This window comes from Ipomoea triloba, chromosome 13, assembly GCF_003576645.1.
Source record: "Ipomoea triloba cultivar NCNSP0323 chromosome 13, ASM357664v1".
Classification (NCBI taxonomy): Eukaryota; Viridiplantae; Streptophyta; class Magnoliopsida; order Solanales; family Convolvulaceae; genus Ipomoea; species Ipomoea triloba.
In genome coordinates, this window is record NC_044928.1 from 14249170 (window position 1) to 14266763 (window position 17594).

Genomic DNA, 17594 nt, shown 5'->3' on the forward strand with positions numbered 1-17594 from the left:
TCACTACTCATGTATTGTATCTTTCAATAGTTCAAATTAGAGGAAGATGGTTCTTTGCCCAATGGATACGAGTGAATTAAAGAGGGAACCCTATTTGCGTAGTGTACAAAAGAGGGAGGAAACCTACTTTTTGTAAATCTTTTTTTTTTTTTTTTACTTTTTGTAAATCTTACTCCCTCCGTCCCATTTTATGTGTATGGTTCGATTAACGAGTCTTGATTGAAATTATTTTTAATTTAATTTTTCATAATATTAAATTTAATATTAATATACAAAATTTATATATTTAGAAACTACACTAAAATTACTATTAAACACAAAAAATCAAATTTAAAAATAAATTAAAAATAATAAAGAAAATAAACAAAAAAAAAAAGAAAGGGTTGGTTTGACCAATGAATAGTAAGTAGGACAGATAAAATGGGACCGATGGTTGGTTAGATGTATTAATGGATACATTAGGTTCTCAGCTTAGACTATATTAGTCCTAAGCCCCTATAAGAGAAAATCGCAAGTCACCCAATTAGTCTTTAATTTTTACCTCGACTTGTATACTCTGCACATAAAGAGTCTTCATCATGACCTTTAAGCAATTCTTCCACTATTAGAACAAGACTTTAACCTTTAAATCATTCAGTTAAGTATCGCGGGGCAAACATTGGGTTATTTGGTTTGTCTGGGGCGAGGTGTGAACATGGGTTGGAAATAGGGAAAACATAATATTATAAAAGATAAGTGGGTGATCTGACACCAATGTTACGTTACAGGTGAAGTTATATGAGCGTTGTCTCATACGGAATATATTATTTTGCAAATCCATTTGGTTTTATTAGTGATTTGAAGCCATATTAAAGATTTCCTGAAATCACGAATACAATCCTCCCTCCCTTTCTCTTCACATCATATGCATATCCATTGCATTCATTCTTATTATTCCTTGCCTTGTTTTACGGTTGAGTGCTTGGTGGGGGAGATGCATTGTATCCATTGCACCACAACATTTATTAAAGGCAAATTTATGATATCTATTGTAATATTAAAGAAATTATTTTCTTCTTTTATAATTATTATTTAACGTAACTTTTATTTCCTAATATATCAATCTATGTACAGAAATTTGTGTAAAACGGTCTCTTGTAAATCGAAATTCAAATATGTAATACTTGTTAACAAAAATAAAAAATTATTGGAGAAAGAGCATATATATATATATATATATATATATATATATATATATATATATATAGGCCATTGTTCACATGAGGACTATATACTATAGAGAATTATGAGGACTAATCCTAGCCATCAAATCAAAAAACATAAACAGCCTAGACTAGAAGATGATTAATATGGTAATGGCTCATGCAATTAGTAATTAAGGGCAAATTAAGATGATATTTTACATTAATTAGTATTATGGAAGGCTTTTGATAAACTAATATAGAATCACTATTGAATTATAATTAAGGTTAGAAAATCAGCTGCATTCCATACGGACGAAACAAAAAAAAAAAAAAAAAAAAAAAAAAAAAAAAAACCAAAAACCAAAAACTCGCGTAGAAAAGGTTATGAACACCGATATGTGCCTATTTATTGAGTATTGTGTGCCTATAACGTATGAGTTGTGTGCCTAACGTGAAAAATAATAGAAGTACGTTTTCTTTTAAATTAAAAATCTGTTTAAATATGTCTCTATCACTTTTTATTTTTAACAATATTATAGAATTCCCCTTTATTAACTGTTTAGAGTCTTTCAGAGTTTCTGTGTACTAATAAAAACAAAATCAATTAAGCTGGTATTCATGGGGTGAAACCGACGCAATCAAGCATCAATCACTATATATGACCAGAAATGTTTTCTTCTTCTTCTTTTTTTTTTTTAAAAAAAAAAAAGATTATTGAAAATTTAAATGAATACACGCACACAATTTTTATGTGAATTTGTTGGTTTTATGGCATCGATTATCATTATATTAATGTGGATATTTGCTTTATGTTTATTACTTTTTCTGTATCTAAAAAAAAAAATACAAGAATGGCAATAAATAGAAAGTGTGGATAATATTTTGTAAAAAAAAAAAACAATTTTATCTTTATAATTTACAAAAATGTTGCTGCTTGAAAAAATAGCAATAAGCATTTTTATAATTCAACATTATAGAATTCTTTTCTTATTTTTAATATTTCATAGGTGTTTTTTTTAAGCACATAGGTGTTATATTTAAAAAATACTATTTATTGGATTTTATCGATCTTTTATACCAACTCAAACCAAAATGAAAGTATTTAATTTCAGCTGATCATCAAATCAAACTAAAATATTTAGTTTAGTCTGGAAAACAAAAAAGTCAAATGAAAATATTTAGATTGGTTTCTGTTCGGCCTTCAAATCAAACCAAAACCTCAAATATCACCCCTTAAATAAATAAATAAATAACTACACAACTAGATCTCAAAAAAATAAAAATAATAATACAATTATTAGCCCTTTTATGCAAATTATGAAATATTTTAAAAGAATTAATTTCGCTTTTGACGATATAATTATATTGTTATTTTTATATTTTGTCATCAATTATTAATTTAATCTATAATTTTAAAAACATTAACTGAATTTAGTTCAATTTTTAGATCGACTAAACTTGGTCGGTTTTAAAAATTTGAAAGATTAGTTGTGGTTAAATTGATAGCGGAAAACTAAATATAAAAGTAATACTATAACTTGGATTAACAAAATTGAAATGAATTCTTTTCCAAACAAAAGAGTACGAAAATGTGGGAAATTTAAAATGTCATTTTCTTTTACTGCAGCAAGCTTGTACGTTGTAACAGACTAACAGGTATCGAGATATGGAATCAAAAATAATTTATATATAAATAAAAGAAAATGAAAAGGAAAACCCATCTTGAAATGATAAGAAGAAGAAAGTAATGATTTTATGAGCTGGAGAAAGAAACGTATAGTATGTGCTTGTATGGGCATAGGTTGCAAATTTACATAAACATTTATCTTTAATTATTAAGAGTTTTTAAAAGAACTTAAAAAAAAATAATAATAATAATAATAAAAGGAATTCTATACAGATTCTAAATATAAAATTTTATGTTTTTGAATAGGACAAATGGGTATTATGTATCTATATAATTTTATGTTTTTAATAGGAAAAATGGGTATTATGTATTTATATTGTTAAGACTCTTTTTTATTATATGAAAGATAATTAAAGTGACACTAAATGATAAATACATATCAATATAGAATTAGGGTCTCCAGATTATAATAACTTGATTTTAAATTAATCATAATTATAGTGACACTAGCCAAATATTGTCATTATATTATTGAATTGTTGAAGTTGCAAGATCATATCGAAAGGCTCTATAGACAGACACAACCCTTTGTTTTTCACATGAATAATTGTCCAATTTGAAAAAATATATATAGTAAAATTATTTATAGAACAAGGCTATGGAAATAATCAATACATTATAAATAAAGTAAATATAAAACCAAAAAGAATTTAATTTATAAGTGTATAAGAAAGTAAGTATAATTTACAAATTATTATATTTAACTACATTAAAAATTTAAAGGAGAAAAGGGAGAGAAAAAATAAGGTTACAACCATAAATAATTTGTAAATGTAAAAAAAAAAAAAAAGTATAATATACAAGTTAACGGCTTAATGCTACAACTTGTTACATCAACATATTCTCTATTGATGTTCGCATAGGCAGCTTAACTGATCACATGGGTGAAGTTTGGGAGCAAAGACCAGGGATTGAGTCTCACCAGCGATACTGGTTTACATCCTCCCAGGCGTGAAGATTCGGCCTTTTGGAGCAAACATATTCTCTATTGCAGTTAAAATCTTATTATCATTGACTTTTATAAAATTTTAAAAATAAAATCTATCAACACAACTTTTTGTTGTTTAGAACTTGAAATGATGAATTATGGCACTTTCTATTTACTATGTTAGAAGTTAAAATACTTTAAAATGTAGTAAGATAATGATAATGTTTCAGAATTTACTTAAGAGTTTATAATTTAATTTAAGTTACAAATGAAGTATAAAAATTTTTTGATAAAAAATTAGTAGTTAAAAATACCAGTTTACCCAATTATAAATGGTTGGAAAAAATAGTATAAAATGACATTTTTAGTGTTTCTTTTGTGGTACAAATATATGTGGGGTTCACTTCTGATTTGGGTCGGTCAAAGTGAATTCGGGTTCTTCATAGTTAGACGGAGAGATTGATATATTGTACGCTCAAAACGGATAATGGGCGAATGAGAAACTGGTTATCTAAGTTGACCCATTTGAGTTGGAAAAATGAAGGGAAAAGCTTTAAAGTAGTTTTTGTCCCACATTGGGTTGGGAAATGGGTTTGCACCACTATTTATACAAGAATCTTTCTAAGAATTATTGAATTGTATAGTATAGATGCTCTCTCTCACGCACAAGGGGGTGTGCAAATCAAATCCCAAAATGAGCCTAGAAAGGCTTGATTGTGCACGGGCACGAATGTTGTTCTGAACCATCGACCTGACTCATTTGCTCGAATGAACATTTTTTGTCTCATCTCGTGTACGATTCGGGTAGTGACCTTTCAGAGTCTTAGTTCTGTTACGGTCTGTTGTTACAGGGGTTATAAGTCTAATTTAATTATCATATTAATGCTATGATTAAATGCTATTTAATCATACAACTCATATATAAGTTGATAGTAGAGCAGCAGATTTTATACATAGCAACGGAAATCTATTTTCGCTCTCGAAGCTTTGATTCTACTCCTTTCTTTGCCAAATTGTGATCAAAGCATTGTTCTTGTTCGTCGGGTTTCATTGTTTGAGTGCTCAAACTTGAACCCATAGCTTGTTTTATCCTGGAAACCTAGGCTACAACATATTATGCTATAGACCCGGGTTCACCTTGCAAAGTGGACTCAGGTCCACGTTCACAATTTTAGAACTCTATATTCACAATTTTATATCCCAATATACAAAATTACATTACTCAATATTCACAATTTTTTAACTCTATATTTACAATTTTGTTATATAGATTTGAAAATTGTGTTATACTATTGAATATAGAGTTATGAAATTGTGAATATAGAGTTATGAAATTGTGACCATAGAGTTATGAAATTTTGGACATAGAGTTCAAAACTTGTGAACATAGAGTTCAAAAATTGTGAAAATAGAATTCTACAATTATAAACATAGAGTTCTAAAATTGTCACCATAGACCTTGGTCCACCTTGCAATGTGGACCTGGGTCCATGGCATAACACAGCCGCTAATTTATGATCACGGCTACTATTTTTGTATTAAATAATAAACATAACATTGTAGACCCAAATAAAAGCACTTAAATATTGTATTAAATTTTTATATAAAATATTGTATTATATACACAGTAATTCATCACAAATATCAACATTTCTAATAATCATTAATTGTTCATAAGTTTTTCAAAAACATATCGTACCTACTATTAAAAATTCAAAGAGACACTAACACTTTTGTACATAACTATAATATTACTACATTTTCTACTATGTTATTAGTATTAGGTACAATCTTAAATAATTATTTCTTTTCAAAATGTTAAATCCCTAAACCCATGCCTCACGCTCCGGCCCAACAAAGCATATGGGAGGATGTAAATCATGGTAACTCAGCTGAAAACAGAGACTAGATATTTGCTTATTGCGTACAAAGAGCCCCTTTCACCACTTTGAGAGGTTACTATTACACTACCGCTGGTGAAACTCGATCCTTGATCTTTCTTTCCAAACTCTATGAATAATCATTTGCTCTACCGTGTATTGTCAATACTGTTACTAATATAGTATCCAGTTCAACAGGGTAAACCATACTATATATTATTATATTCACTATTATTACTACCGAAGAAAAATCTTCATTTTATTTATAAAAATATATTACCGTCTTATTTATTCATAGCAAAAGTTTTTTTTTTAAGCTATTCATAGCAAAAGTTATGTTATCTCTTTTACATTGTTGAAATAATTTGTAAAATTATATCAAATAATATAGCATTTTATATAAAAATTGAATTGATATATAGTAGGTTAATATTGGCATTGGCGTAGAGAAGTGAGAAGGGTGATGGAGGTGGGACCAAAGCAAAGACAAATTGCGTGATACTATTATAAGAACTCTCTTTCACAATTTTTTTTTCTGGTGTCTTCTCCCTTTCTTTGTCACCTCCATTAATTATTAAAGTAAATATGCTTCTTGGTTTTTGGGAAGATTACCAATACCTACTGAAACACAAAGAGTCAGCCATCTGTTCATAGCTACTTTTCTCAACCTACTGAAACACAAAGAGTTAGCAATTGCCTCCACTAAGGTCCGAACCCACTCCCATCATCCATGTGAGAGTGTCTTTCGGGACACCGGGTGCCACTAGACCACAAAATGTTTGGCTACTTGGAATTGTTTCTTCCCATTTTAATTATTCTCTCTCTCTCTCTCACTACTATTTTTCTTTTTTCTTTTCATACAATAATTATCCTTAATAATTGTTGTGACCCCAATTTGATCCAATTGTGGAATTTTTATTTTGTGGATTTATGATTTGCTTGACTATAAAATTAAAAATCTTGAATTTGTGTAAGTCCAACTGTAAATACAATTATAAGATGATTAAAATCAAAGGTGTTTTACAATTGTAGAAACATCATATGTTGTAATACAACAGTTGGATTGTATGCAAAAAAAATTTTTAAAAATATAATTTTTATGATTTTTATAAATCACATTTTTTTTCTTAATATTTAGGTGATCTCAGTTTCGTCGGATTAATTCTAAGCCCACAGGATCCTGATTTTAGAGCCACTGTATTGTATACGTAAATCACAAGTCGTGCAATCAGTCAATTTCAGAACTTTATTATTATTTTTTAATTTGACTAGATTATACCGTCTATATAAAATGAAACATATAAGTTTATTTTATAATATATATGGAGATTTAATATATATTATGGGAAAGGTTACACTATCAATCCACATCATGCCTCCTTATGCTATGTACAAGCCATACAACTTTAAATTTGTATTGGGTATGAAGAGGCACCGTGTTAATCCACGCATTGACATGGTAAAATTTTCCTATATATTATATATATGTCGAGGGGGACATCTAAAGTTTATAGACCTAAATTTTTTTACTCAAAATTTCATGACTTAAACACAACTTTTCTTAACTTTAACGCATGAAAACACTACTTGTATGTTGTGTCATAGATGTTATGCTAAATTACAATCTGATACATCACTAACCTTGGTCAGACTAAGGACTGGGGTACCACAGTCTTAGAGGATCCACCAGAGAACATGTTGGGACTCTTTTCTGTCGATTTCGATCAACAGGGTTAGATTTAGAAGGATCAGTTAATACCTACCTTAAGCGGGAACGATCTCATTAAAATAAAATCCGATACATATATATTTGACTAATTTCAAACTAGACCATAATATTTATAAATAATCAATAAATATGCATGGTAATGAAGCGTATTTCAAGTGAAACTATCTTATAGAAGATTTTGAAGGGATTGTAAATTTTCCATTATATTTTAATATGGAAATAAAGGACAAAATTTTCAACAAAGCAAGTGCCAACTCTCAAGTTTGATTTCACTTTCTATATGAGCATTTTCGTTTGACTAATTCGCAAGTGGCGGTGGAAGTTAGAGTTTCGTCACCTCATACACTTTACATTTGTTGTTTTCATCAATGTTTTTGTAGGCAAGATTGATGGAAAGGACAATTAGAAGTTGGCCTCATTTATTTTTGCTTATTTATTTATTTGTAATTTTAACACGAAAAGAAAAAGAAATAGAAGAAAATCATGAATGGAATAATGCAACCTTGTAGGTATAATAATAATAATAATAATAATAATAATAATAATAATAATAATAATAATAATAATAGTAATAACCTCATTGAGGTAGATTTATATCTATTTTTTAAATAAAATGTTTAGTGCTGATATCTAGTGAACATAATAAATAAATAAATAAATAAATAAATATATATATATATATATATATATATATATATATATATATATATATATATATATATATATATATATATATATATCTTCAATTACTTTGAGAACGGAAATTAGTTCCACTTGGGTATCCCCTCTCCCAGTGTCTAAAAAAATACTATTAACTTAACCTTTTTATTAAAATGGAACACATTCTTTAATTTGGTAGAGTTGGACAAATGCAAAAGATAAAAAAAAAAAAATACCCATAAAAAAAAAATCAATTGCACACGTGAGAAACATGTTAAGTATATAATATATAAATTATAAACATACAACTCAACAATAAATTTAGAAATTTAGTTAAGTTGGAAGGCATCCTTCAATTATATCGGTTTAATTTTGATGTAAAATCGACAATTTCAATTTCAAGTTGAATTGAAAATCAAAATTTTACATCACATTAAAATTTTTAAAATTTTAAGATACATAATTTTCTTTTTAAAAAATTATAAAGAGTTATTCTACTTCTGGGTCTATCAATTCAAGTGCATAAAATAGAAGAACCCTAATTGGGATCTCAAACGTGTGACAACTTATTTTGTGGACCCGAGTTTAAAATACACAATTTACATACTGAATGTTCACAATTTAAATTGTGAACATTCAGTATGTAACATTCAGTATGTAAATTGTAACGGGTCTACCTGGTTTAATAGTATAACTATTAATCAGACAATAGTTGTGTGATTGGAATTGAGTTAGCATGAACACAAACTAAACTATTAGTAGAAAATTGTAAACACCTTTAAAAAAATTATATTCGTCACGCTATTTTAATGTAATAATAAAATACTCATTAATATATGTTTTGAAATATGATGTAATAATAAAATACTCATTAATATATGTTTTGAAATATGCATTAATAATAAAATACTCATTAATATATGTTTTGAAATATGCATCAAAAATAAAACTGTGAGACTCTCAAGAAAAAGAAAAATTTATTAAATAAAGTTATGTAATAATAAAATACTCATTAATATATGTTTTGAAATATGATGTAATAATAAAATACTCATTAATATATGTTTTGAAATATGCATTAATAATAAAATACTCATTAATATATGTTTTGAAATATGCATCAAAAATAAAACTGTGAGACTCTCAAGAAAAAGAAAAATTTATTAAATAAAGTTAATAAAATAAAATAAACTAAAGATATAGGGTAAGTGGAAACGGTTAAAGCCATTACCCACCCGTTTTGTATTAGCGGCGTTAAAAGATGCGGTAGAATGGGAATAATTACCGATTCCATCCGGGTCACGTGACCTTTTGTTAACCCAAGATTCCAATCCTATAATAAAAATGGTTTTGGCCAAACAAACCAAACAACTTGGAATCCACTGCCCCCATGTTACATTGATTCCTTGCTGAATTCCCTCGTCACCACCCAAGATAGATAGTGGGATTTGTGTAGGTGTGAGGGGTATTATTGTCATTTCACAACGATTCGTCACATAGGGGTACATTCGTAATTTCCAGTCCACCGCAAATGTTTCCACGGGTTTTCAATCAAATTCTTTTGATAATCCCAGCTTCGCCGGACTAATTTTAAGTCCACGAGACCCTGCCCCTAGAGTTATTGTTGAGTAAATTGCGAGTTGTACTATCAGTCTACCGATTAAATTTAAGTGGTCAAATCACAATGTGTGCACAATGAATCAAATCCAAACCTTCCAGTGGGATTTGAACCTCACCGCGTCTTTAAATCAGATGATGAACCAACTACGATAAGCCGCAGGGTTTTTTCAATCAAATTCTTTCTTAGCCTTGGAAGTATTACAGAGTACGAAAAATTCCCGTGCCCACCCCTAGCAAGTACCAATTGACGGTGAAAATGCGAAATAGGAGGTGTAATGGAGAAGTTAGATGGAGGGGTATGAGCGTCATTTGACATTGTTGTTGAGAAGTTTGATCAAACGCAAAAAGCATGTAATTTAGGTTAGAAGGCAGTGTTTAAAAAAAAAAAAAAAAAAAAAAAAAAAGGTTAGAAGGCATTCGGGTCGGTCATATGTTGCTTTATTTTGTAAAGGAAGGTGATGAATAGTAGAAGATATAAAAGAGTTTGAATCTTGAAAACCTAAAGTAAAACATATGCATGATATGATGTGGTTCATTCTAATCTATTCAAAAATAGATTTCCATTTCTTTTTTCTTTTGGTATATGAAAGTTTTGAGTTTATACTTTATGATCAAGTGGCATGTAATAACTCTTTTAAATGGGAAGTTATGGGATCGAGTCTCAGAAAAATAAAATATAATTTTAACTCTATACATTATTTACACAAGTAGTAGTTATATTGTGAATCTTGATTCAAATATTTTATTTCTTTAATTTTCTTTAATTTTTCTTTTTGTACAATTAAAGTTGATGTATAAAAATTATCATTAAATTATAATTGAGAACTTATAATTAACACACATATTGATATCTTTTTTTTAAAAAAAAAATTTAAAAATAAATCTATATGTACATTACACATTATTTTACGTACATAAATTTGGTTCATAAAAATCACTATTGTAATTACACAAATTGACTAGCTATTGTAAGTGTATAAATTTAATATTGTGAATTCGTAAATTTATTATTGTAGGTACATAAAATCGCTATTGTAAGTATATAAATTCACTACTATAGTATACATATGGATCTGGTACTATTTGTGCCATTCATGTAAGAAGTGTATAAGGCGTGCAACACGCAAAATTATATAGGTCATCTATGGTAAAATAACTTATCATCAGATTTTGGCTTATTTGACTAATATTAACTGTTTGACCAAGTAGCGAATATCAGTGTTTGTAAATCAATTTTTTGCAACAGCTTATTACTCCAAAACGCTAAATTCAAAAAGTCGCTCAAAATTTTTCGATATGCTTTTTGAAAAAATAAATTATTTTCTCCAAAATACACCCAACAATTAAAAAATAAAATACAACGAGACTGTGTAGACGGGTTCAACAGTCCCGTATGCTAGTTCCGTTATTCTCATTGTCTCTTCATGGTATTAGGCAACGCGGTGCTTGAGTCCATCGACGGACTCATAAACCCATTGCTTAGTACAATGAAAGTAATTAACAACCGGACATGTGATTACTGATTAGTGTTCACAGGTATGTTTATGTTTTAATATAAATTCTATAATAATAATAATAATATTATTATTATTATTATTAAATAACATAATACACTCATACCCTTAAAGATCATTTTGCATGTAATCAACTATCAACTAACAACTAATTTACCAAACATCTTTCTACAACCAGCTAATGCTATCAGCTAATCAAACCCGCTATCAACTATCAGCTAACAACTATTTGCCAAACACCCCCATAGTTGATCCAATGACATGCAAAATTGTACTAAAAAACATATGTATCATATATATGTACAAATGGAAATGAAGAACATATACACTTTCAGTTTTGCCTGGTATACTTTTAAAATTTACATATTTTTTTAGTTGCACTTTTATATATTAACACATTATGTAGTTTCGTGTGATTCACTTGTACATTCACACTTTTTTAAATGTCTATTCTCACTTAAACCATCTCCTATATACTGTGATTTATTGTGTCTATATATTTGTGTGTGTATTTTTGTTTGGTTATGTAGGGTGATCATAATTTAAATAAAAAAAAAAAATCAAGATGGATCGTCCAGATCAGATGATTAAACAGTCCAACTTCGTAATATTTCACAAATAAAAATATATACGGAGTATTTTATTATATACAAATACAAATGCATGAATATAAGAGTGAATTGTTCACACTTCCGCACCAAAAAAACTCTTATTCTCACCTTCTTAATAAGAATCATCGCTTGTCATGTCCACCCAATCTTCTTGCTATTCTTGTTTTCATTATTATAGTGGATTAGTGGTTCATCAGACTACAATAATGAAAATAAGTGAAAATAAATGCATACGGATTTAGTTCACCGGTTCAGAAAGTACAATTTTCGGAGGAAGAGATCAAAGTTCAAAATTCGACAGTGGCAATGTGTGATTATATCCATAGTGGACAAATCTCTTATGTGCATTAGCATTTGATCATGTCTATTAAATCAGTGAGTTATCATGATTTATATCTTTTCAAATGTTATGTCGGAATGAGGTGGGTGGAACTTTGGGGTTGGGTATTAAAGCTTTTGGGGAAGAAAATAAGTGCAAGAAGAAGATTAGATGGACATATGGCAGGCTATGATTCTTGATTAAGAAGGCATTAAATTGCATCATGTGGCTGCTAATCATCTTAATCTCTTTCAAAGTATTTAATTACAGTGATTTGATGTGTCTGGACACATTTCAAATCTCTGATTAGTGGTAACATTATTTTGGAATCTTTTATTAGGGTCAATTTTAATCTTTATTACATAGAAAATAGATCATCTTTACCGGGTATAATATACATTTAAATTAGGAAACAAAACCATCACTCCCTTCTAACCAAACAAGGACACTTTTGTCTTTCAATTCATTGGCCATGTTTCGTTTACCAAGAGAAGAGCACAAGACTTCCCAATTTACTATAAATAAATAAAGTAATTTAAAAAGAAAAAAATATTTATTTTTCATTTTCAAATTTTTCTATATACAACCGATCACTTATGGTTCAAGTGGAAACCAACTCAATCCTTTTATCATAGTTTTGGATTTGAGTATTATCATACCGAGTACAATATATATAAATAATAAATATACAATTCAACTATCAACTTAAATTTTCAGTTAAAACATAACACATCTTTTAATTTGATATAATATGATCCATGGGTTGCTTAGAGCCTATCAAAAAAAGTAATCAATCCACACCTGTGAGGAGACGGGACACACCCTTCAATCCTCAGTTAAAAAAATCTGCCAGTTTCAAGAATAATTTTGAATTAATTGGAGTTTAATGCTGTTAGTGTATCCACTATTAGTTAGGGCATAAAAATGAATGAATAAATAAATTATTAGCAAAAAAAAAAATGTTTCATGTTCTCAATGTATCTACTATTAGAGTATAAATGAATGAATGAATGGACACTTTTCCTTTTCATTCGGGAGGTTGCAGGTTCAAATCTCATCCTTTACAATTGATATAATTGTTGGACAGATACTATACCTATGTTAGAAGCTAATAAAAAGAATAGCCGAGAAAATATCGTAGGGGTGATATCTATCTATTTTGCATTTGGAAAAAAAAAATCACTTTTTAAAAGACGGTTTTAATTAATTATGATTGATATCGTAAAAGAAAAAAAAGTTAGAATTCAATAAAAACGGTGTGATTGAATCGTTCCAATCTCGCCGTTATCTCAAACAAACCCTTGGTGGGATGGGCCATATAAAAACAATCCCAGCGGCAGCGGTAACGGCAAAGAGACACCTTCTGCACACCCAACAACTGCGTCTGTATGTATTAATGTATATATATATATATATATATATATATATATTTTTTTTTTGAAAACATATTAATGTATATATATGTGTATGGATAAAATAAAATGGTGAAGAAAACAGAGGAAAATAATATTAGAAAAATTACTCCTTCAGTTTCATTTTGTTTGTCTGGTTTGATGACGAAATTTTGTTAAAATTATTTTTAATTCAAAATTTTTTATAATATTAAGTTTAGTATTAATATATAAAATTTATATATTTAGAAATTATATTAAAAATACTATTAAATATAAAAATATAAAATAAAAAAATAAAAATTACTAAGAAAATAAGCAATGAAGAAAGAGTTTATTTGGCTAATGAAGAGTAAACAATATAAGACAAAAATAGACAAAGGAAATATTTATTTATTAAAAAAAATGATTTTTTTTGGTCTTCCAATTATATTTCTAGTGCAGACTTAATCCCTAAATGATACATGTGACCATCTTTAACCTTCAAGTTATGCATGGAGTGATGATTTTAGTCCGGACTAAATCATCCATTCCATTTCATTAAGTGACAAATACTTAGTAGAAATAATCCTTGAAAGACTAAAATCTCTATTTTGTATATAACTTAAGAACTAAGGAGAGTGACATATGGGAATAAGCTTGTATTACGAGTATAAGTGTATAACTGGATGACTAAAAAATGTAACTTTTTTAATATTTTATTTGTTTCCTAAACGTGAAAAAAAGAAAAAGAAAATTGAGGAGGGGGTGGGGGGAAGAGTTGATAAGAAACACGAGAGCCCCGGAGGAGTTTCCATAAAGAAAAGCCAAAGCCACGGGAAAGCAGAAGAAGGAGAAAGAAGCAAAGGAAGAAGAAGAAGAAGAATAAGGCAGTCCCCTCTCTCCCCTTCATCTCCCTCTTCTTTTCTTGGACTCAATTCATCTCTCTCTCTCTCTCTCTGTCTCTTTCTTTCTTTCTGTGTGGAAGCAAAGAGAAAGAAAAGGCGAAAAAAGGGAAGATTTTGGGTGTGTTTTTAGGTGAGAAGCAGCTGGAATGGTGTTGTTAATGGTGGTGGTGGTGACACTTTCTGGTTTTCCCATTTGACACAAAAGATTCATTCATTCACTCACTCACATATATACCCATTTCTTTCTTCTTCTGCAACTATACTTTCTCTCTCTCTCTCAAAACCAATAAAGATTTGTGTGTGATTCATACTGTTTATGTGTATGCCTTAATTACACCCTCCAGGCTCCACCCCAATCCCCAACTATTCACACCTCTTTGCTCTCTCTCTATTCACCTCCCATTCCTTCAATTCTCTTCCTCTATATATTAATATATATATCTGTTCTTAGCATTCGGCAATGGCGGTTCAAGCTCAACACCACCCTTCTAATGTTCTCTTCTTAAACAGGTGCTGTTTCCCCTCTCTATCAATACTGATTTTCTTTTTCTTTTACGGTTCTTGATTCGGATTTCTCCTTGCAGAAGTGGCGCTCAGGACGGTAAGGGGAACGATTACTCCTTGCACCCTTATCACGCCGGTGCTGGTGGGGGAACGTTTATTGATGAAACGGAAATGCTGTTCAATCACGGAGGTCAGAACTCAGAACAAAAACTAGTTCATATTTCTATCTAATCTGAATTCTGGATTTTGTTTGGCTTCTCAAAATCCCTAAGTTTTTGTTTGTTTGTTGGTGATTATAGTTGATGCGAATTCGAGAAAGAGGGGGAGAGAGCATACCAGTAGTACTACTGCGGCGGCGATGAGTAATCCTAATCCTAATCCAAATCCAAATCCTCCGTTGATTTCGTTGCAATCTCAGCCGCATCAGCTTATCGATCTCACGCAGCTGCACGCTTCTCCGCACCCTAATGTTGTGTCCACCGGCCTCCGATTGGCCTTCGCCGACCACCGCCAACACCACCACCACTCGCTTTCTCCTCAATCATCGCAATCTTCGCTTTTCTTCTCGGTTTTGGCTGAGGATTTGGGGACTCATATCAAACAGCAGCGCGATGAAATCGAACAATATCTCCGAGCTCAGGTTAGGTTTTATTTTATTTTATTTTATTTTATTTTATTTTATTGTGTGTGGGGATTTTCTTCAATTTTGATTGATTGATTGATTGATTGTGTGTTGAATTGAATTAGGGCGAGCAATTGAGGCGGACATTGGAGGAGAAGAGGCAGAGGCACTACCGTGCGCTGCTGGGAGCGGCGGAGGAGTCGTTGACGCGGCGGCTGAGGGAGAAAGAGGCGGAGGTCGACAAGGCCACCCGGCGCAATGCCGAGTTAGAGGCGCGTGCGGCACAACTCGCCGCCGAGGCGCAGGCGTGGCTGGCCAGGGCTAGAGCACAGGAGTTGACGGCGGCGACGCTGCAGGCTCAGCTGCAGCAGGCGATGGCAAGGCCAGGCTGCAGCACCGCTCACCATCCGCCGGAGAGGAACGACGGCGCCACCGCCGCCGGCGAAGCGGAGGACGCCGAGTCCGCCTACATTGACCCCGACCGAGTCGAAGTCTCCGCCGGCTCCAATTGCCGGTCGTGCGGGAAACGAGGGGCGTCGGTGGTTCTGTTGCCTTGCCGGCATCTTTGCCTCTGCCGGCGCTGCGACGCCGCCGCTCAGGCTTGCCCACTTTGCCTCACCGTTAGAAGCTCCAGCGTTGAAGTCTTCTTTTGCTAGAAGAAAAGCCCAATCTCGGCCCAAAACCCAATCGTCCATGGAAAAATGAGAACCGAAACAAAAAGAAATTTTAAAATGCCAAAACAAGTTTTTAAAAAAGAAAAACAATAATATTGGATTCAAGTATATATTTGTTTGAACTAATTAACTTTATTTTCTACTGCATAAAAAAAAACAAAAACAAATTTTCAGTGTTGAAATTATTATTTTTGGAGAGTGAAACTATCTTGGAGGTAATATTGTACATTGAATGACATTACCATTTTGCCATTTTGAAACAAATTGATTTTATTTATATGTAAATTCATTGATTTCTCATCCCATATTTCATATGATATTTATTCCCTCCCTTCAAGTTACTAATGCATTCCATAAGTATTGGACTAGTTTTTTATTTGGGAAAATTACAATTTTTGTATTTAAGTTAAACATTAATCATAGAATTCGTCCTAAGTGTTAGTCATTTTTCGTGCTTAAGTTATCATTTACGTTGCACTTTTCGTCTTTATACTAATAAAAATATTAACGATGAAATTAGCAATTTTAATATAACTCAGGGATGAAAAGTGAGCATGAAAGGACGAAAAGTGCAACACCAATGATAACTTAGGAATGAAAAGTGAGCATAACCAACACTTAGAGAAGAATTTTACAATTACCTTAGACAATTTTTCCTTTTTTTTTTTCTTTTTTTTTTTTTCAATTGAATTATACAAACTATGTTTTTTTTTTCAATTNTTTTTTTTTTTTTCAATTGAATTATACAAACTATGTTTTTTTTTTCAATTGAATTTTCTCAAAAAAAAAAAAAAGTACAAACTATGTTTTTATTTATTTATTTATTGGAGAAGATATTAAATATTTTAAAATACCAAATTAAACTATGTATTTTACAGACACCATTTGACAATCTATTTTTATGTTATTTCATTAACTCTATGTTAAATGATCAATTCTGTCACCAATTGTCACGTATTTTATATTCTAAATTTCCATGGGAAATGCATGTCTCAAGTCTTCATTAGATAGGATGTTAAAACACTAAGGGGGTGTTTGGCAAGTAGTTTGTAGCTGTTAGCGAATTTGTCTAGTTGATAGCATTAGTTGGTTGTAGAAAGATGTTTGATAAATTAGTTGTTAGTTGATAGTTGATTAGATGCAGAATGATCTTTAGGGGTATAATTTATTTTTCTCAAAAAGTTGATCTAAAAAGCTACATTGAGCAGTTTTTTGAATTTTAGTGTTTTTGAGCAATAAGTTGATAAACCAAATGCTCATATTGGTTGTTTAACCAAGTCAAACAAGTCAAAATTGATTGATAAGCTAACATGTTACCAAACATGGCCTAACTAAAAAAAATGCATATCAAAGATCACAACCAACCACTTAAACCAAATGATGA

The 17594-nt window shown here is 30.4% G+C and overlaps 1 protein-coding gene across 1 annotated transcript; it reads left to right on the forward strand.

Moving 5' to 3' along the window:
• The first annotated feature begins 14324 nt into the window (after positions 1 to 14324).
• Positions 14325 to 16510, forward strand: LOC116000901 (BOI-related E3 ubiquitin-protein ligase 1-like). Its single transcript, XM_031240767.1, has 4 exons — positions 14325 to 14920; positions 14995 to 15104; positions 15214 to 15554; positions 15662 to 16510. Exons 1-4 carry the CDS (start codon positions 14871 to 14873, stop codon positions 16190 to 16192), a joined length of 1032 nt encoding a protein of 343 aa, XP_031096627.1. The 5' UTR covers positions 14325 to 14870; the 3' UTR covers positions 16193 to 16510.
• The last annotated feature ends 1084 nt before the right edge of the window (positions 16511 to 17594 follow it).